The sequence below is a fragment of the Microcaecilia unicolor genome, chromosome 11, assembly GCF_901765095.1.
Source record: "Microcaecilia unicolor chromosome 11, aMicUni1.1, whole genome shotgun sequence".
NCBI lineage: Eukaryota > Metazoa > Chordata > Amphibia > Gymnophiona > Siphonopidae > Microcaecilia > Microcaecilia unicolor.
Window position 1 is genome coordinate 173,075,764 of NC_044041.1, and position 21,929 is coordinate 173,097,692.

Below are 21,929 nucleotides of genomic sequence, written 5' to 3' on the forward strand. Positions count from 1 at the left end.
GAGGAAAGTCTAATTCTTATTTATCTGAAATTCAGAAAGCTATGAAGAGTATATTTTCCCAAGCAACTGAAAGCAACAAATAAATCTAAAGAAATGCTTAGAGTCATAAAGAACTTTTGAGTCAGGGCAGTGTGCTAAAAAGGAGGGTGAGGAAGGGGTTGGCAGTCTGGGAACAGAGTCATCACTTCTGCTGTTAAGTACTGATATTCAGCATTTAACCACATAAAGTAACCATATAAATGGAACCACATAAACCACAGTCCTATCTCTGTGCAGTTCATCTTAGTGGTTAAATACTGAATACTGCACTTACCCAGATAAGGGATAGTTGGCTGCACACAACCGGATATTCAATTCCGGTGGCTGGACATGACTCAGCATTGAATATCTGGAGATAAAATCTGAGGATAATACAGTTTTGGAGGCCATATCTTGCTAAGGACATAAAAAGATCTGAAATGGTTCCGAGAAAAGCAATGGAAATGATAAGGGGTTTGTTTCACAAGACATCTGAGGAGAGACTTGAGGAGCGAAGGAGAGACAGGGGTGATATGATGCAGACGTTTAAATATTTGAAAGGTATTAATGTACAAACAAACCTTTTCCAGAGATGGGAAGGTGGTAGAATTAAAGGACATGAATTGAGGTTGCAGGGTGGGGGGTGGAGGGGGCCAACTCAGGAATAATATCAGGAAGTGGTTTTTTGCGGAGAGGGTGGTGGATATGTGGAATGCCCTCCCGCAGGAGATGGTGGAGATGAAAATGGTAACGGAATTCAAAAATGCATGGGACAAACACAAAGAATCCTAGATCGAAGACATGGAACCAAACAAGTTTACAGATGATTAGATGGCAACTCATTCACAAACAGAAGGAAAAAAACCTCCACGGATGAAATACACAAGGTATAAAACAGTAGAGGAAAAAAGAACCTCTCGCAGATGGTGTCCAAGAAAATATTCATTTCTAAAGTCTTCAAAAATAATAAAAAAGACCCCACACAACTCGTGTTTCGGCCCTGCTGGCCTGCATCAGGGGTCTATAAAAATACAGAAAATACAATGAAACAAACGCATAATGCATAAGAATGTAAACATCCTATATAATAAAACTCACCCTCAACATTCTGAGGACACTGACGTCAGTGTCACTTCCTGCGGGCACTTCCTTCGGGTTCGAAGGGTTCGTGATGGTGAAGCCAGCAAAATCACTGTGTCTGGGCCCCGCCCTCGCATCAAACGTAATGACGTCGAGGGCGGAGCAATGGCGTCAAAGATCGAGGGCGGAGCAATGGCGTCAGTGGATGAAGGTGGCATGCGTTGACGAGGTGCGGAGCAATGGCGGTCAGTGGCTTCACAACGCCGAAGGGGTAGGTAGGGAGGGGGGGTTCGGGAGGAAAACCTTGCTAGCGCCCGTTTCATTTGCTCCAGAAACGGGCATGTTTTACTAGTATATATATAAATAATAGATATATAATTATATTTTTAAAAAAGAAAACAATGTAAAAACAAATACCAAAAATAATTTACATTTTATACATGTTTTTGTATTATTAATAGGAGATTTTTGTTTGATTATCTTTCTGGGAATACATATGTTATGACAAATTCCTGGATTAGATGGCAACACCAGTGATTAGGAAGAAAAGCCAGTGACAGTCAGACTTCTACAGTCTGTGCTTTGAAAATGGAAAGGACAAATCACTACTACTACTACTATTTAGCATTTCTATAGCGCTACAAGGCATACGCAGCGCTGCACAAACATAGAAGAAAGACAGTCCCTGCTCAAAGAGCTTACAATCAAGATCGAGTATAAGTATATAGTTTCTCATTGTACCTTATACTATGAATTTATCATGTTGGCAGACTGTATGGACTGTACAGGTCTTCATCTGCCATCATCTGCTATGTTCTAACCTATCCCACGATTTGTGCACGAAAAAAAAATATAATTGTACAACTCCAGTAGGTTGTCTCCTTCAGCCGTTTCTGCTCCAGTTTTTTTTCTAACCTATCCCAATCCAGATTCTTATTTCTGACAGGGGTTAGAATCAGCTCCCAATTGCCATGTGGATTACATCTGAATTTTATCACCAGAATATCAATGCACTAAAATCAGAATGCTTGTGCTTTATTGGGAGAAACTGGATGAAATACAACCCATGACTGATGATTGTGTTATTCCAGTTAGGGATTTCATTAAGTTGCTAGTATCTGGGTGAGAGATAGGACAGGGCAAGAACAATTATCCCAAGTAAATAAATTGGCATGTAATAGCCTGCATATGGTTAAATGACTCAAACCTTATACTGATTTATAGACTTTTTTCATCACTATGCAGCATTTCAGACTACTGCAATGTGTTACATATGTGTTTACTAGTTATATAGCTATATTGCTTCCAAGTAGTTCAAAATGCTGCAGCTTGTATTGCTACAACTACTAGGAGAAATAGACGCTAGCATTCTGCTTTATTAGACCTGCCTTGGTTGCCAGTCTGGTAGAGGATAAGATTTGAGTAGCTAGTTTTGATTTTTAAAGCTATGCAACACCTAAATTGTGGTCTGCCTGTAGTGCTATGTTCCCAAGAGATATTTGCATTCAGCTTAAAGCTGACTTTTGCCAAGTCCCCCTCCAGGATTTATAGTACTGGTGAAATGGAGAGGTAAGGCTTTTCCAGTGATAGCACCTACAACTTGGATAAGTTGCTAAATGAATTGTGTTTATAGGAAAGTCTGTTGGCATTCTGAAAGCGTCTTAAAACCATGCTCTTCTCCAAGCAAGACAAGAGAGCAGTTTTTAAATTTAAACATGACACTTCACAGCAAGGCTGAGTTAAAACTGAATGACCATAGTAACATAGTAGGTGACGGCAGAAAAAGACCTGTACGGTCCATCCAGTCTGCCCAACAAGATAAACTCATATGAGCTACTTTATATGTATACCTGAGCTTGATTTGTATCTACCATTTTCAGGGCACAGACCATAGAAGTCTGCCCAGTACTAGCCCCGCCTCCCAACCACTGGTGCTGCCACCCAATCTCCGCTAAGCTTCTGTCACGGTTGTGCCCCTGTTTCATGCTCTCACTCATCTCGCCACCTGGTGGTCAGACTTGGTGGCTGCGATGGACTGTCTGTTTGCTGTTTCCCATGTTCCAGAAGTCATGCTGGTTCGGTCCGGAACTTCCAGCCTTCCAGACTGTCTTGTGATTTTTGGAACTTAGTAGCACCCTTACCTGGTGAACTCCCTTGCATGTTGCCTTTATTAAGCACCTGGGAACTTTCAGGCTTTGCCTTGGCAACAAAGGTCTTCGGTTGTGTTCTTGTCCTTGTTGGTCTGTTGCGGTTCCTGCCCTGAATGCTTGCTTTGCCTATTTTTGACCCTGCTTGTGTTCCTGGATTATTCTACAGTTTGCTGCCTGCCAAGACCCTGCATGTTTCCTGGTTTATTCTACAGTTTGCTGCTTGCCAAGACCCTGCATGTTTCCTGGTTTATTCTACAGTTTGCTGCCTGCCAAGTCCCTGCTTGATTCCTGGTTTTCTACTGATTGTCGCCAGCCTATAGACTCTGTTTGGTTCCTGGTTTCCCTGCTGCTTGCTGCCTGCCGGTAAGACTCTGCTTGATTCATGGACTATTCTCCTGCTACTGCTTAGTGCTTCTGTTCCAGTCCAGCTGCTCCAGTCTGGCCTCTCTGACTGTGGTCTGCCTTGCCTCCTGTTTGGGTGATTTGCCTGCCGCTGCCGCTCCTCAGCAGTGGCCCAAGGGCTCACAGACCCAGTGTGTCGTGAGAAGCGTACAGCTTCTGAGGATCCATTCCTTCTGAACAGGATTCCGTTATATTTATCCCACGCATTTTTGAATTCCGTTACCGTTTTCATCTTCACCACCTCCCATGGGAGGGCATTCCAAGTATCTACCACTCTCTCCGTAAAAAAATACTTCCTGACATTTTTCTTGAGTCTGCCCCCCTTCAACCTCATTTCATGTCCTCTAGTTCTACCACCTTCCCGTCTCTGGAACAGGTTCGTTTGTGGATTAATACCTTTCAAATATTTGAATGTCTATATCATATCACCCCTGTTTCTCCTTTCCTCCAGGGTATACATGTTCATTTCATGTCAGCACCGTGAGTGAACATGAGGTCAAGAGAAACTATTTCTTTCATTTGGCATTTTCTATTTCAATTCATTTTGAAATGAACTCATCTTTGAGGTCATCTGGTCTCCAACTGGCTAATGCTCTTTTCAGGTCATCTACATTTGCATTTTCCAAAGCACTTGCATACCTTCTCCATCCTGATGAGGAAGCAGTCAATGAAGTGCCGAGGATTGTTGGGATCCAGTGTCTCCTTGTTCTTTTTCACTGTTTCTGAAATATATTCTTTAAACTCCTCAAAAATTTGAAATATCCTGTTGTGAGGTCCAGGCATGCACCACATGATGCTGGGAAACAGATCATACAGCTACAAAGCATAGAAGAAAACAAATCATTAGGAATGACAATGTTGAAAACCACTCACATGGATAAAACAGCATTTTACCCCAAAACAAGCTATTTGATAACTATCCACCCTGTGTGTGAGTAAAAGGCCACGTGTTGTCAAACTACATGTGGATTTTTACCCATATTTAGCAGCAGCTTTCCTGGGATGGGGTTAAGGCAGGTGTAATATATGGTAACGTATATTAAATGTTTTTTTTTCCTGGGGCTCTGGGGGGGCTGTTCCAGGGTTTTGGTGGATGCTGTTGGCTGCAAAAGGGTTAAAGTTAGTTTGGGAATTATTAATAGAGTTAGGTGAAGAAAGTGTGAGATGTTTCTTAAATATGGTTTTATTTTTCAAGGAATGAACCATGATTAAGTGGGGATTGTACTATAAAATGTCCCTTGCTGTTTTGGGTACAAGTCAGGTTAAAATTGACTTTGAAACTCTCTATATAGGAAGTTTTGCAGTAACTTCTATGGGGGAGGGAGAGCAGCCAAGATTCTAAACAGATCAGAGAAAAAAAGCCAGTCTTTAGCTGACAAGCTGATTGGTTGAGTGATGTCAGATGTTCCTCTAGGTGGGGTGAGTTGCCAGGGAGACTGTTGAGTGAACTGAAGATGAGAGCAGGGAATGACTGGGAGAGAAACGTATGCTGAGTGTGAAATAAAAGTATATTTTATGAGTTTAAAGTGAAATGTGACATTGAAAAAGGGTACTTTGATATTGAAAGTGAGCTGAGGTGAGTGTGAAGGGTGTTTCAGAGATAGAACTGGGTTCCAAGAGATAAAAAGTGAGTTACAATTTTGTGGAATGAGAGTCTGTATGCTAAGGTATTAAGTGGACACATGGCTGCCTACTCTTTTTAGAATAGGGAAAAACAGTTGAGACTCATGTTGAGAGAGACTGGTAGAAGTGTGGGAGACTGTGATTTCTGCTGGTAGTTATACTAAGTGAAAGAAACTACAAGGGTGTCAGGGAAAGAAATGTGCTAGAATTTAAAGGGGGATTAAGGGGAAATTGAAGGTGAATCTGTTATTTGGAGAAAGAAACTTTTAGGCTGTGTCTGTGGAAAAGGTGTGTTGTTTGTGAGTGCTCTGAGTTCAGTGCAAGGCTTGTCAGGTGGCAGATTAAGCACTGCATTTGTATGAGTGTGCTGTATTCTCAAGATTGATCTGATAGCTTTGCAGGGAAATGTTATGTTTTTATGTGAAGTCTGTGAGATGGAATGTTGTATTACTATTTGAATATGGAATGGGTTACTGTGTGAGATCCCTGAATGCAGTGCAAAAGCCTTCTTCTGCAACAGTTTATAATAGGGAATCTACAGTGAGAAATAGGTTTTGTAGTGAGAAAACCTTTAACTTATTTTATTTCAATTACAGAGTGTGGCCACAGTATTGAGAAATAATTAATTGTCACCAGAGTGAAGTCAGTTCCTGGACAAGCAGGGAGTTTAAGATTTTGCTTCCCTGATTATTTTCTTTATAAGGGAGGTTTAGGGAGAAGAGATGGGCGAATTATCCTCTGAAGGGTTCCAGCTGAACTCCAACGCAAGAAAGACCTCACCTAAATAAATTCAACCACAGCTAAGTGACATTTGCAAAGGGTGTTGAAGGACATATAGTTTTTTTGGTTTACAACATTTTAAGGGAAAACTAAAGAACAGAACAACATCAAATATAAAAAAAATCCATGTTTTCCTGACTTGCCTAAGTGTTCTAGGTTCAAGTGAGATCTTTGCACAAACATCCATAATACCCATAAAGACTCAAATTCTGACATCAATAGCAAGGAAAGAGTATTAAAACAAATATCTTATTTTGATAAAAAAAACAATTTAAATATTTATCTGAAAAGGTTCTTTTCTGCCTGTTTAGGTGATTTTGTTGAAAGAAACAGAAAAAGTTAAGGGTATACATGTAAAACTACATTTGAATGTTGAATATGTTATTGCAGTTCTATTAAGCCACACACTAATTGTGAATTTTTGACTAATTGTGAATTTGAGTTTATTTGAATGAAAATTTGTTTGCATTTGTATTCAATAAAGAAAAAGATAATTTGCAAATCTGAAGGTGCGGTTCTTCCAGTTCAGGAACAAATCCTAAATTTAGCTTCTTTTCTTCCTTTATTCTTTGAGAGTAAAGGACGAGGTTAGTTTATTTGTTCCACTCCCTCGGCTGTGAGTGTGTGTTCCCTGGATATTCGCCACGACTTCAACAATCAGGTATCTGGGAGCACATCACTACAGTCCAGCCAAGAGGGGTGGTAACAGCAGGGACAGAAGCAAATACGAATATTTCTGTATATTTTCAAAAGTAGGAGTGGAGGAGTGGCCTAGTGGTTAGGGTGGTGGACTTTGGTCCTGAGGAACTGAGTTTGATTCCCACTTCAGGCACAGGCAGCTCCTTGTGACTCTGGGCAAGTCACTTAACCCTCCATTGCCCCATGTAAGCCGCATTGAGCCTGCCATGAGTGGGAAAGCACAGGGTACAAATATAATAAAAATATATATATATATATACACATTGTTCTATTTGGAGAAAATGACACAGAAAAAGGTGCTGCATGTTGTCTGGGGATATTTTATGCCCTAGGCAATTTGAAAAGTGAAAGCACATTCACACTTACATTTTAAATCTGTTACACAGTTTGTAAGTGAAAAATCACATGTAGGCCCAGGCAGTATGAAAATTATTCCCTCTATATTAGACAGAGTTGAGGTGTACTCTCTGTCTGAATGCTGCTGGCAGGGGCGGACTCACCATTTGGACAACCAGGCAGTGCCCAAGGGCCTAGAGGCTCTAGGGGGCCCAGAGGCTCTTCCCGGATGCCTGGATCACCTACGTGGAAAGTAATGACCTCAGTGACGCTGCTCAGCGACTAAACTCAAACGCTGAGACTAACGCGTCTGTGTCGTCATTGGACATCCACCTCCACCATAACCTTCTATTATTTAATCTTTTATACATTGCCTATATTCCTCGTTATTACTTGCAAGATTCTGAGCAGGCCCCCCTTGTTCAGCATTGGTTACAAAAGAATCATAACCTATCTGATTTACGATGGCAAGTGATAGATCACATTGAGATGGGGTGGCAAAGGGGGAATCAGGAGTCATTGCTGAATTTTAAGGAACAAAAATGGATTTACACACTACGCATGGTGGCCCCTGGGGGATTGAATGCAGAGATAGAGTGGATGACACACATTTGAGTGGGCCCTTTAAATTTGGCTGACTGAGGCTTTGTGCAGCATTCTGTATGTTATAATATAACATATTATTTATATGTTTATATTTATAACAAATTATTTATAACATATATGTACGTACACATAAGACACCACCGCCATCTTGACCGTGGGACATTATGTCGGCAGGCTGTTTGGAGATTTACTTTAGGTAACTATCTTAACTGGCATGCATGTTAAAATATATAAATGGGCAGTATTTAATTTGTTCTTTGTCCTTCATTTTAGGGGACCTCCTTGAGGAAGCTATTGCGAAACACGTGCCGTGTTGGAGCACAGTACCCCTATGGCCGACACAAGATGAGTATTCACTAATTAGAATTAAAGAATCTTGCATCACTGAGGTCATTACTCTCCACATAGGTGATACATAGGAAGCTGGATGCATCGATATTCAGTAGACTGGGTGGGTATCGTATCTCTAAGTGTTTATTGGGATCCAGTTGAAGTATTTCTTGCCATTTGGAAGAAGGATATTTGCAAATATGGCATACTCTTTTCCTGATAGTGCATACATATACATATGCACAGTGATTCACGCTTGCACAATGGCTTGAATGGGTGCACTATCAGGAAAAGAGTCACACTCTTTGAAAAAGTACACCCTTTCCAATTGTGTACAGTAACATTGGCAAATGAAGAAAAAAAACATGAAATGTGTTTTTTTTTCCACCTGCATGTTTTTGTATGTTAACAGCATGCAATGACAAAAGGTATGTGCATTGATGAATTCACACATACATTTACACAGGTCCGAGCTGGGCAATTTTCATACAGTTTACCCAGATTGGTATTTATCTAGTTAAATGCCTTCTGAAAATTAACATATATAAAAGGAAAATAAACAACTGGTTGTAGAACTCCCAAAATCTGAGTTACCTGTCCCCAGACAGTGCTTATGAGTTGAAAGCCTTCTTTAATAATACAGAGCCTAGAGTTCCACTCCTCATCATCATAGTGAAATCGCTTCCCAAAGACAATAGTAGAGATGACATTAGAGGCAGAATAGAATAGCAGATGCTGAGGATTAAAAGAAGACTCTAAAGAAAGACAAAACAAATGGTATTATGTTCTGCCCCCCATTTTTATAGAAGCAGTTTATATTGTCTGTACAACATTAAGTGCTGTTGTGACTGGACTACAAGTTCCTATAGTTTTGTAGTTGTCTGTCATGGGCCCTTTCTGAGTTCATGTGTTCCCAGTGCCTTGTGTAGACTTTCTCTATTGGCTTGCCCTGCCTCCAAGCATGCTGGTTAAGGAGCCCGCTCCCCGCGGTTGCCAGGTGGGCGGTTTTACGTGACCCGCTGCGGGAAATATTTGTCCGCTGCGGGTCGCGTTTTTTTGGGCTATTTTGGGAGTTTTTGTGCAGTTTTTTGTGCAGGTTTTCGGGCCGCAGTGGGCGGGGCTAATGACGTTTTGGGTGGGATTTGACAACGTTTTGGGTGGGTTTGATGACGGAGGAGGCGGGGTTGGTGACGGCGGGGGTGGAGCTGATGACGGCGGGGGTGGAGCTGATGACGGCAGGGGTGGGGTTGATGACGGCGGGGGCGGGGTGTGAACCTTTTGGGCGGGTTTGGGGACTGGGTAATTGGCAACACTGCTGCTCCCCCCCCCCTTTCATCCTGTCTTGAAAAAAAGCAGCATGTTTTTACTAGCAAAAGCGGCCTAGTCTGTGATGTGACTGCTCAGCTTTCCAAATCCTTGTGAAATTACTGAGTTTTTACTATACACAACGCATATTTACAACACTATCAGCCAGAGTGTAACTGATTCCCCAGCCTCTGTTGTCTGGAGAGGGCAGGTTAAGAATGGACTCTTAGTCTGAAGAAGGCAGCAACTCTTATTCCAGTACATCTCAATAGTAAGTCTTGTTTTATCTTGACTAACTTCATTAAAGAATTGGATCAAGAGTTTCAGTCTATCTGATGATGTTAAATACTTGTTTAGTTGTATGTCAACATTGTAGTCTACTTTGTGGGAACAGTAAAAACTCAAGTAAATCCATGGAACTTGAATGTAAAATATAGGAATTCCTTCAGGGAACTTAAATTTGATAAAGTTTCAGCACATGCACTCAAAGCATCACATATGATGATGACGACAGAGGAATGGTATCATCTGTTTAAGTGCAAACTGTAGTCAAGAGCATAGGAGTCAACTTTTCAAAATAACTGGAGGTGCTAAACCCAATGGAAATAACCTCTTCCTGGACACAGTCAAAGAGTTTGCTCAATATTTGGGGTACTCAAGCACCCACAGCACTTGCTCCTATGGTCAGGAGAAAAAGAGCATTACAGAGCCAAGGAAGAACTTCTTTTGTGAAAATCTATCATAGTTAAGAAATTGCATTGTCTTAAGACATTTTCAGTGCGCATTTGAGAATGTTAGAGCCTACTATAGTGATCATGGAAAAGCAGAAGCAAGAGCAAACAGTGGTGCAGAGCTGTGCCTAGTTGTTACAAGATCAGTCAGCTGCTGTGCGGTAATAGAAAAAAAATTTTTTTTCCTTCTTATAAGGGTATACTGCATCCCCTCCCCCTTCCACCCCTCCATTTTATCTCAGTGCTGCCAGGTCTAAGGAAAAAAAGAAAATAATTTTGGCACAGAGTCACAGTTTGCTCACTGACCTCTCAAAGCCTTTTGTAAAAGTTATGGCCCAGTCAAAAGAAAACAAAATAAGTGAGGTCACTGGACTGATTGAGCGAAATATTCATACTGAATCAGAAGGCATTTCAAATGCAGCACATTCTGGGGCAAGAAAAATCCTGAAAGGTTCAGAAGAACACAAAAGCATACTGGAAAAGCAAAGAAAATTATGAAGCAGAAGTAGGCAGATACCTTTTTTCTTTTGGATAAGCGCTGACTTACAGTGGAGCAAGATATTTATTCATTTATTTATTGCATTTATATCCCACATTTTCCCACCTATTTGCAGGCTCAATGTGGCTTACAATTTTCTGTCATGACTTATGCCATTTCAGACTGGCAGTTTCAAGGAAAGGTAAAGCTAGCAATCTCAATACACCACAACTGCAGTTAAGTTATAAGCAATACTAGCAGAAGTCAGAAGAGTACTGTCAATTCCTAAGTAGAACAAATACAGAAGAAAGCTTAGCCCAAAGAGAAACAACAAGTTACAGATCTGTCATGCTAGAGCATGGTAACAAATGCAATTAAAAACACAGAATTAAGAGACAATACATTACAACATTTTACCACCTCTAAGCACAACTCTAGATCCTCAAAATCTTCAAAGTCATATAAATCAAGCCATTCACACCAATCCAACACAAATTCAATTGCCATCAGATTGTGGAGTGGAGGAGTGGCCTAGTGGTTAGGGTGGTGGACTTTGGTCCTGGGGAACTGAGGAATAACTGAGTTCAAGTCCCACTTCAGGCACAGGCAGCTCCTTGTGACTCTGGGCAAGTCACTTAACCCTCCATTGCCCCATGTAAGCCGCATTGAGCCTGCCATGAAGTGTGGGGTACAAATGCAGAAGCTGCTACGTTACATGCTCTTTGCAGTCAACAACATGAAGCCCTGAAGCTAGAGGCTAGAGAAGCACAGACTAGAAGAGGAGGAAAAGAAGGCAAGCTGCTAATGCTGCTGCCACTGCTGCTGCTTCTGCATACAAGAAAGCTGATCTAGCAAAGGTGGAAGCCACTACTGAAAGCTAAATTATGGAAATGCCATAGCAAAAAAAGGAAGCCGCTGCCATTGAGGCCCAAGTTAAGGTTCTTGAAGCAGATATAAAAACAAGATGGCAGGGAGAGCCAGCTCAGCCACATCACCTCCGCAGATCCTGCATAGCAAACCAAAGATTATGTAACGGTTCATGATTCAGTACATAGTAGTAAACAGTGACTCCTACTACTACTACTACTTATCATTTTTATAGCGCTACAAGGCATACGCAGCGCTGCACACCATACACAAAAAAAGACAGTCCCTGCTCAAAGAGCTTACAATCTAGATAAAACATGAGACAGACAGAACAATTAAGGGTAGGGGAATAAAGAGGTGAGGATAAAGGATAGGGCATTAAGTGAGGGTACTGAGTAAGAGAGTCATGGTTAGGAGTCGAAAGCAGTGACTCAGAGGATTCCTTGGATTCTGGGAAAGAATGCCCCTCTTCACCAGTGACTATCTTTCCTGAAAGAAGCAGTGGCGTAGCCACAGGTGGGCCGGGACCCACCTATTTAGGCCCACCCAACAGTAGCACATGTTTTGTGGTAGCTGGTGGGGATCCCAAGCTCGGCCAGCTGAAAACTTTCCCCTGATGGTAATGAAAACGCTACTCTCCACAATACTGGCACCTGCGCATGCTCTGTTTTCAGTACATGCCTGCTGCAGACTGTCAAGGTGGAAAGAAGCATTTCCCCGCCAGCTGAGGTATTTTTTTTGGTGGTGGTTGGGACGGAGGAAAACACTTGGTGCCCACCCACTTCTTGCCTAGGCCCACCCAAAATCTGTTGTCTGGCTACGCCCCTGGAAAGAAGCAAGCCTAAGGAACAGCATGCCATGGAAACCAACTGTCACCACAGTGATCCACATGCTTGCATGCATACAGATGTACTGCCACTGGCTCATTCTCCAGGTATACACACTAAAGTAGACGCTTCACTTCAGTCACAGATTCCAGTGCTATAAAAAGACTGAGCACAAGAAAGAGTTCAGCAGTTGATCTCAGAGAAGGCATCAGCTAAACATCCTTTGCTTAAGCAGGAGGCATCTAAGCAGCTACACCCCACACCACTGTGCAAAGCCAATAGCCAGTCAGAAATGGCTTCCACTGTCCATCCAAAGAGCAAGTCTCCACTTGAAATTTCAAAAAAGGAAGAGTTGACAATGTATATAACTCACAAAGCCCTAGTGACTATGGGGCTTACCCAGATCAAGGATCATCCTGAAAGTTACAAGGGATGGAGATCTGACTTTAAGAATGCAATAGAAATTATGAAGCCCACCCCAAAGGAAGAGATGAATCTGATGATATGATGGCTGAGAAGCGAATCAGCTGAACATGTAAAGGGATTAAAGAATGCATATTTGCATGACCCCTCCAGAGGGTTGAAAGAAATATGAGAAAAACTCAAACTGGCTGATATTTAAAGCAACTTAAATGGGAAGGAGAGGGTCTGCCTGCTTAAATCACCTGTGTCAGCCTATCCTCTAAATTGGGCAGTGCTGCTGAATATCACCTGACCACCTATAAAAAAAATGGGCAGGTCAGCGGCAGTACAGAGGGTGGCTTTTGGGAGGAGCCCAAGGTTATGCAGTTGCTGGCAATAATCAGTGCTGGCACTCGCATAGCTAAGTGGGTGAATTTAGGACAGCTCAAAAGCTATCCTAAATCTACCGCTTAGCTACACAGCTGCCAGTTGAATATTGGCCGTCATCCGCATAACTTTTTTTTGCCTTTTAAAGCCTCCTGTTCCCCATCCTGAACCCCCAATAAAATCCCCTTCTTTTCTCCCCTTACCCCTTCCCCCAGCCTGCCACCATGAAAATGCCCCCCACCCAACCTCCCTGCAGTCTAGGTAGGCACCCCCCCGGGCCTACCTAATGTCCCTGGTGGTCCATGGGGGTTGTTGGGGGTAAGAGTGAAGCTAAAAGAGGCCTACCTAGACTGCAGGGAGGTTTGTGGTGGCAGTGGAATGTTCTGGGGGTGGTGGTGGGACTTCTTCATGGTGTAGCATCACCAGGCTGCTGTGAGAGGTCACAGAAGCCATGTTTTTAAGGCATCCAAAAGGGGCAGGAGTGAATGGACTTTGCTCCTGCCTCCATTGTCCCCATTGGACCACCAGGGATAGCAGATAGGCCTGGTGGGGGAGAAGTTCTAGGGGTGAGGGGATTGGTAATGTTGCAGGCTGGAGGGTGAGTGTCCAGAAGGAGAGGGGCTGCTTCAGGGGCTCGGGTTAGGGGGAAGAAAAAAATGTTATGCAGGTCTCAGCCGACATTCTGTGTTGGCACTTGCACAGCAGGTCGTGGCATTAAATATTGCAAGTACCCGCATAAGTACCGGCTTCAACCCTATATCACCTCCTGTACTGCTCCTGACCTGCTCATTTATTTTTGTGACTAGTCAGAACTGATATTCAGCAGAACTGCCCAGTTAAGTGCCACTGGTTATTGGTAGTTGGTGGCCCTAGGTGATTTAAGGAGACTGAAGCCTGTCCTGCCCGCTCAAATTGCTTTAAAAATAGGCCGGATAATTGCTATTCACTGCTACTACTTTGATCTTACATGTTTCAAGCTTTACTTATTTGAACTGTTTGTTCAAAGCAATATAAAGTGTGAAGTATGAAGATGAATAAAGATTGCTATAATATTGTTATATGAAAAACAAAACCGATGAGGAAATTTAGCAGACTGGGGTTTCTGTTAGGCACTGAATAAAACTTGAGAGCTGCTTCTGAAGGTCCCAATTTTTTTTTTCTAAATTTCTGTCAAGAATATGCTAAGTTCCTTCACAGAGCACTGGTGATAGGGTGACTGTTTAGTTGATTGTGGGTGTGGGGTCTTTCTAGTCATAGAGAAGAAGGGCAACCTTCAAAAGCTAATCAAGAAATGTATTAAGTTATGTCCAATAAAAAAGGTATCATCTTATTTTCTTTTCCATGTTTTATTTTGTTTGATTTCTATTGATAGTCATAGAGACAACTTATGCCAGTGGTTTTTGTTCATTTTTAAGTTGGGGCCACTTTGGATACAAATGAGCTGAAAGAGAGACATCAAATATCTCCTCATGCAGGGCTGTGACACTCGAAAATTTATGAGACTTTGAGATTATTTTTTAAACTAAATGAAAAAGTAAAGCACTTCAAAGTTGATGGTGAAGTAAAGCACAGTTATGGACACTTGAGCAGAGTCATAATCACATGGACTAATGATGAGATTATACTATTACTAGTAACGAAGGCCCGTTTCAAATCGCAATGAAACTGGCGCTAGCAAGGCTCCCCTCCGTCCCTTTGTGTCTCCATGTGTCGCCGGCCCCCCTGCAGCCTCCGTGCGAGAGCTACAGTGCAGTACAACGTTGGAGCTGAGAATGTGCTCCGCCCTCAACGTCATAACGTTTGACGCGAGGGCGGGGCCCACAGACTGTGATTTTCTGTGGCTTCAGAGCTTCGAACTTACGAACCTGGCTTCAGTGACGTCAGTGCAAATAGAACGTTGAGGGTGAGTTTTATTATAGTAGATGCCAACTATGAAATCCAGTAAGCAAAGCATATTGAAGTTCTTTCACTTAACATTTTAGTTATTTGAATTATATTAGCTCAGCACTGTTTATGAGAGAAGATTTGGCCTTAATGACATTCTTGTGAGAAAAGGCCAATATACATTTTATGTTGTTGAGTGTTGATGAATTCACTACTAATCATTGCCATTACCTAATCTTAATCATCACTTTGATCAGTATTCTAAACCAGTGTTTCCCAAGTCGGTCCTGGAGTACTCCCTTACTAGTCAGGTTTTCAAGTTATCCACAATGAATATGCATACGATTGATTTGCATACACTGCCTCCACTGTCTGCAAATCTCTTTCATGCATATTCGTTGTGGATATCCTGAAAACCTGACTGGTAAGGGAATACTCCAAGGTCGACTTGGGAAATACTGTTCTAATCAAGGTGTGGTTAAAACCACGATCAACTCATTCTAGCTATAGATCAGGGGTTCTCAACCCAGTCCTCAGGACACACCCAGAGGGGCATAATCGAATGGGGACGACCATCTCTAAGGGCATCAATCTCTAAGGACGTTCCGGCAAAGGGGCGGGGAAACCTGTATTATCGAAACAAGATGGACGTTCATCTTTCGTTTTGATAATACGGTTGGGGACGCCCAAATCTCAACATTTAGGTCGACCTTAGAGATGGTCGACCCAAATGTTGAGATGGTCGACCTTAGAGATGATCATCCCCGGTTTTCGGTCATAATGGAAACCGAGAACGCCCATCTCAAAAACGACCAAATCCAAGACATTAGGTCATGGGAGGAGCCAGCATTCGTAGTGCACTGGTCCTCCTCACATGCCAGCACACCAACTGGGCACCCTAGGGGGCACTGCAGTGGACTTCAGAAATTGCTCCTAGGTGCATAGCTCCCTTAACTTGGGTACTGAGCCCCCCCCCCCAAACCCACTCCCCACAACTGTACACCACTACCATAGCCCTTAGGGATGAAGGGGGGGCAGCTACATGTTGGTACAGTGGGTTTCAGGTGGGTTTTGGAGGGCTCCCATTTACCACCAAAAGTGTAACAGGTGGGGGGGGGGGGGATGGGCCTGGGTCCGCCTGCCAGAAGTGCACTGCACCCACTAAAAGCTACTCCAGGGACCTGCATACTGCTGTGATGGAGCGGGTTATGACATTTGAGGTTGGCATAGAGGCTGGAAAAAATGTTTTATAATATTTTTTTTTTAGGGTAGGAGGGGGTTGGTGACCACTGGGGGAGTAAGGGGCGGTGATCCCCGATTCCCTCTGGTGGTCATCTGGTCAGTTCGGGCACCTTTCCGAGGCTTGGTCGTGAAAAAAAAGGGACCAAGTAAAGTCGACCAAATGCTCGTGAGGGACGCCCTTCTTTTTTCCATTATTGGCCGAGGATGCCCATCTCTTAACCACGCCCTGTCCTGCCTTTGGTACACTGCCGAAACACCCCCGTGAACTTTGGTCATCCCCATGACGGAAAGCAGTTGAGGATGCAAAAAATTGGCTTTCGATTATGCTGATTTGGGCGACCTCGGGAGAAGGACGTCCATCTCCCAATTTGTATCGGAAGATGGGCGTCCTTCCCTTTCGAAAATAAGCCTGCTAGTCAGTCAGGTTTTCAGGATGTCCACAATAAATATGCATGAGATAGATTTTCATACAATGGAGGTAATGCATGCAAATGTATCTCATGTTATTCATTGTGGGTGTCCTGAAAACCTGGCTGACTAAGGGACATATTTTCAAAAGAGAAAAACATCTAAAAAATGGTATAAAGTGGCATTTGGACGCATTTCTTCTCAAAGCATCCAAATTGTTATTATCAAAACCTATATTGCAAACATTTATCTATGCAGTTGATCTGCAGTGCATCCAAATCACAAGGGGGCATGCTGGGGGTGTGTTGGGGTTCCTAACATTTGGACATATTTTGCTGCCATAATAGAACGAAGCAAAAATGTCCAGGGCTACAATTTCAATGTTTTGGTACAAACCAGGGGCGTAGCTGCTATGGGACCACGGGGGCCAGAGCCCCCATAGATTTGGCCCTGGACCCCCCCTGCCAACGACCCTCTCAACCCCCCTCCCGCCGCCAACCCGCCGTCAACCTGCCGTCGCCGTCTAGTACCTTTGCTGGACGTAAGACAGACTCAGAAACCAAACGAAGCAAGAAGACTTCGGCTGGCGGGGGTTGGGGTCCCCCTCCAGCAAAGGTAGGCGACGTCACGGCGGGCAGGCCACAGTTGTTGGAGGTGGTTCTGGCGGCGGCAGGAGGTGTCGGCAATGGCACCGGGGGGTGGGGGGGCTAAAATGTGCCCCCTCACCTCGGCTCTAGACCCCCCTAACGGTGAAGTCCAGATACGCCCCTGGTATAAACCTGTTTTTTTTTTTATGAATAAGGCACAAAAAGGTGTTCTAAATGACCAGATGGAGGGATTAAGACATGATCCCTCCTTATTCCCAAAGATGTGAAAGAAACATTACATACCAGCCTCTATGACAGCTTCAGATGTTATGTCCAGTTCTATTACAGCAGCAAGCAGGTCCCTGGAGTAGTCTAGTGGTCAGTGCAGTGCACTCTAGAGATGATGACCCAGGCCCAAATCCCACTCTACCTGTTACACTTGTGGTGGAAAGTGTGAGCCCTCCCACACTCACCAAACACCTACTGTAGCCACATATAGGTTACCCCTTCAGCCATAAGGACTATTGTAATGTTGTACAGTTGGGGACAGTAGGTTTTTGGGGGGTTTTGGCGGGTTCACCATACAATGTAAGGGGGTAACATTGAGATGTATACCTCGGAGCTTTTATATTAAGTCCACTGCAGTGCACCTTGCTCTCCTGGGATGTCTGTGTGGCCAGTCTACTAAGAATGCTGGCTCCTCTTATATCCCAATGGCTTGATTTTATATGTTTTTCACTTGTATTGTTTTTTTTCCTTGAAAATGGACCAAAAAGATAGACACATACAGTACAAAAACATCTAGTATTTGGCCATTAAAAAAAAAAAAGATTGAAGTTTTGCAAAACATCCAGAGCTGGACTTATAGGAAATGCTCTTCCACATGTGTCCTGAAGACTGGGTTGAGAATTCCTGCTATAGTTTGACATTACACTATTCGCCTGGATAATAAACAAATACATAGGTGTTGTGAAGTTTTTCTTTGCCTTTCTGAGCTTAGAAACTTGAAATATTTATACAAACGTTTCTTTTTCTTGAACTCTTTCATCAAATATTGGACCTCTTCTTGGATCCGCTCCTCCAGGCTCCTTTTCCCCATCCCAAAGTTCCTTAGGGTCATAATAGAAAATTGTCGAAGCTTCTTCCATCTCTCTCCATTACTCATACCTACTCCTGAGAAGAGATACCAAAACAGAAGGAAGTTAGTGAACAGGTTACATCTATCTTCATTTCAATGCTAATGATGCTTATTGTGCTGTGGAGGTCTTGCAGCCTATCTTCATAATCCTCCCAGCATTCTCCGAGGTGACTCCAAGGTGCATCCCAATCCACTCAGGACTTCAAGTTCAGGTGCCGTGCACCATCAGGCATGTGAAACATTTTATCTCTACAGGTTTTTATTTTCTGTTCTCCTATTCCCAATAGCTCCAGTATAGTTTCTCTTCTTGATACTGTCTTTTCCCAATCTCTTTCTCCATCTGAAACTACTGCATACCTCAGGACCGCATCGCCCACCTTCTGCATTCATCACCTCACTGTCCCTTTTGTATTGTCCCTTCTTATCAGCTCTCAATCTTCAACATTTTCTTCGATTCATTCAACTATCTCCATTCTGTCTGAGTGCAACTCATCTTCGATGCTGTCATTATGCCTCTCCTACTCGTCTATGTACTTTTCTCCTGCTCTTTGCTGGGGATATCAATCCCAATCATGGTTCTCCAAATCAGCTCTCACCCTACTTGTGCAGGTTAAACCCCAATGTCTCCAATCTTATTTCTGTTCCTCTCCTTTCCTCTTCTTCTCTGCCTTTCTCATGTGCCCTGTGGAATGCCCGCTCTGTCTCCAACAAGCTTGCCTACATCCACAACCTCTTTATCTCAAAAACTCTTCATCTGCTTGTACTAACTGAGACTTGGCTTTGCCTGAAGACTCTACTTCAACTGCTGCCCTGTGTCATGGAGGTTACCTTTTCTCCCACACACCTCGCCCGGTTGGCCACAGAGGTGATATTTGACTGCTAATCTCACCCTCTTGTAAATTTCAACCTCTTTTTCCACCTCAGTCTCACTGTTTTTCTTCCTTCAAAGTTCACTCCATCCATCTATTCACTCCTCTACATCTCCAAGTAGCAGTCATTTATTGACCCTCCTGATAAGTCCCTTTCTTCCTTTCCCACTGACTTTGACTCCTGACCTTTCTTCTTTCTCGAACTTTCATCTCCATCCATCATTCTTGGGAATTTTAACATTCATGCTTATGGTCCCTCTGACTCTAATGTCTCTCAGTTTCTCAATTTAATATCCTCTTTTAATCTTTAGCTGTGCTCTACTACCCCTACTCACCAGAATGGCCGCTGTCTTGAACTTGTCTTCTTCTCCAACTGCTCACTCTTCAATTTCTGCTCCTCAGTTCTTCCCCTCTCTGACCACCATCAATAACTTTCACAATCACCCTCCTCCCCCCAATCCCATCCAATCTCCACCAATACATTTAGGAATCTTCAGGCTATTGACCCTTGTACTCTCTCCACCAGTGTTTCATTCCTCTTCTTAACCACTATATTATCCAAGTTTGTCAATGAGGTTGTCTTTTCCTATTCTCTCTTCTGCTCTGGATACTCTTACTCCTCCCATTTCCCATTCTGTAAGGTGTAACAAACCTCAACCTTGGCTAATCTCTAGAATTCTCTACCTATGTTCCTGTGCCTGATCTTCTGAACACCTTTGGATAAAATCCTGTGCCCATGCTGACTTCATTCATTTCAAATTCTTGCTGACCTCCTTCCAATCTGCTCTTTCACTTGCCAAACAAGACTACTGCATCCAATTGACAAACTCTCTTGGCTCAAATCCTTGATGTCTCTTTGCCATACTGAACTCTCTACTCATAGTGCCTTCACCTCCAACTCCCCCTTTCACTTTCACCACAGACATATGGCTGAGTACTTTCATGGCAAGGTTCACAAGATTAACCTTGAGTTCTCAACCAAGTCACCTCCACCTCTCCTTCCCCCAGTCCATTCTGTCAACCCTCCTTCAACCCTTGCCACCTTTTCTGAAATAACTGAAAAGGAAACTGGACATTTTCTTACCTCCTCCAAACTGACTACTACCTGTTCCTCTGATCCTATTCCCACCCATTTACTCAGCACTATCTCTCCTATTGTCCCTTCTATCTGTCATATCCTCAATCTTTCACTTTCCAGTGCAACTGTTCCTGATGCCTTCAAATATGCTGCAATTACATTATTCCTCAAAAACCTTCATTGGACCCTACCTGCCCTTCCAACTATTGCCCCTTTCTTATCCAGGCTACTTGAACGTGCTGTTCACCGCTGTTGTCTTGACTTTCTTTCATCTTGAGCTATTCTTGATCCACTTGAATATGGCTTTCGGCCTCTTCATTCAACTGAAACAGCCCTTGCTAAAGTTTCCAATGTCCTGTTCCTGGCCATACCCAAAGGTCTCTATTCTATCCTCATCCTTCTCGATCTATCTGCTGCTTTTGACACTGTTGATCACTACTTACTCTTTGATAGGCTGTCCTCACTTGAATTTTGGGGCTCTGTTTTTTCTTTATTTCCTTCTTAGCTTTCTCATCGCACTTGTAGTGTATGCTGTGATGGATCCTCCTCCACTTCTATTCCATTATCAGTTGGTGTACCTCAGGGCTTTGTCTTGGTATCTATTCTTTTCTTCATCTATACTTATTTCCTTGATCCTCTGATCTCCTCCCATAGATTTCAGTATCATCTTTATGCTGATGACTCCCAGATCTAACTCTCAACACCAGAAATTCCAGAAATCCAGACCCAAGACTCAGTCTGCCTGTCTGACATTGCTGCCTGGATGTCTCACAGACATCTGAAACTAAACGTGGCCAAGTCTGAGCTTCTTATCTTTCCCCCTAAACCCATCTCTTCTCTTCCCCCATTCTCGATCGCTGTGGATAACACTCTCATCCTCCCTATCTCATCAGTTTGTAACATTGAGGTTCTCTTTGACTCCTCTCTCTCTCTCTCTCTCTCTCTCTTTCTTTCTCTACACGTATCCAACAACCTGTCATTTCTTTCTCTATAACATCACCAAAATGTATCCCTTCCTTTCTGAGCACATTACCAAAACCTTTATCCATACTCTTATCACCTCACACTTAGACTAATGCAACTTGCTTTTCACAGGTCTCCCACTAAGCCATCCCTCTCACCTTCAATCCATTCAATTCTGTTGCATGACTTATATTCCACTAGTGTCACTATGCTCATATTAGCCCTCTCCTCAAATCTCTTCATTGACTTGCAAGTGCATTCACTCTGCAGCTCCTCAGTACCTCTCCACTTTTATCTCTCCCTATACTCCTCCCTGGAAACGCCATTCATCTGGTAAATCTCTCTTATCTGCACCCTTCTCCTCCACTGCCAACTCCAGACTCCTTTCCTGTTATCTTGCTGCACTGTATGCCTGGAATAGACTTCCTGAGTCAGTATGTCAAACTCCATCTCTGGCTGTATTCAAATCCAGGCTAAATGCCCACCTGTTTGAGGCTGCTTTTAACTCCTATTCACTTGTTTAGTACCCATGTCTATTTTATCTTTCCCACCATAAGTAATTCCCTAATCCAGTGGCTCCCAATCCTGGCCCTGGAGGCACCCCAGCCAATCAGGTTTTTAGGATACCCACAATAAATATTCATGAGAGAGAGTTGCATGCACCGCCTCCACTGCCCTAATTCCTTATTTGTCCTGTTTGTCTCTCTTCGTTGGATTATAAACTCTGTTGAGCAGGGAT

At 43.1% G+C, this 21,929-nt stretch overlaps 1 protein-coding gene across 1 annotated transcript in view; it reads right to left on the minus strand.

The window, feature by feature from the left end:
* Window positions 1–21,929, minus strand: part of LOC115481132 (cytochrome P450 2G1-like) — a 56,337-nt gene that overhangs the window by 15,685 nt on the left and 18,723 nt on the right. The window contains exons 3-5 of the mRNA XM_030220168.1: window positions 18,166–18,315; window positions 8,619–8,779; window positions 4,290–4,466 (exon numbers count right to left, since the gene is read on the minus strand). Coding sequence (XP_030076028.1) covers window positions 4,290–4,466; window positions 8,619–8,779; window positions 18,166–18,315 — 488 coding nt within the window. The remainder of the gene's footprint in view (window positions 1–4,289; window positions 4,467–8,618; window positions 8,780–18,165; window positions 18,316–21,929) is intronic.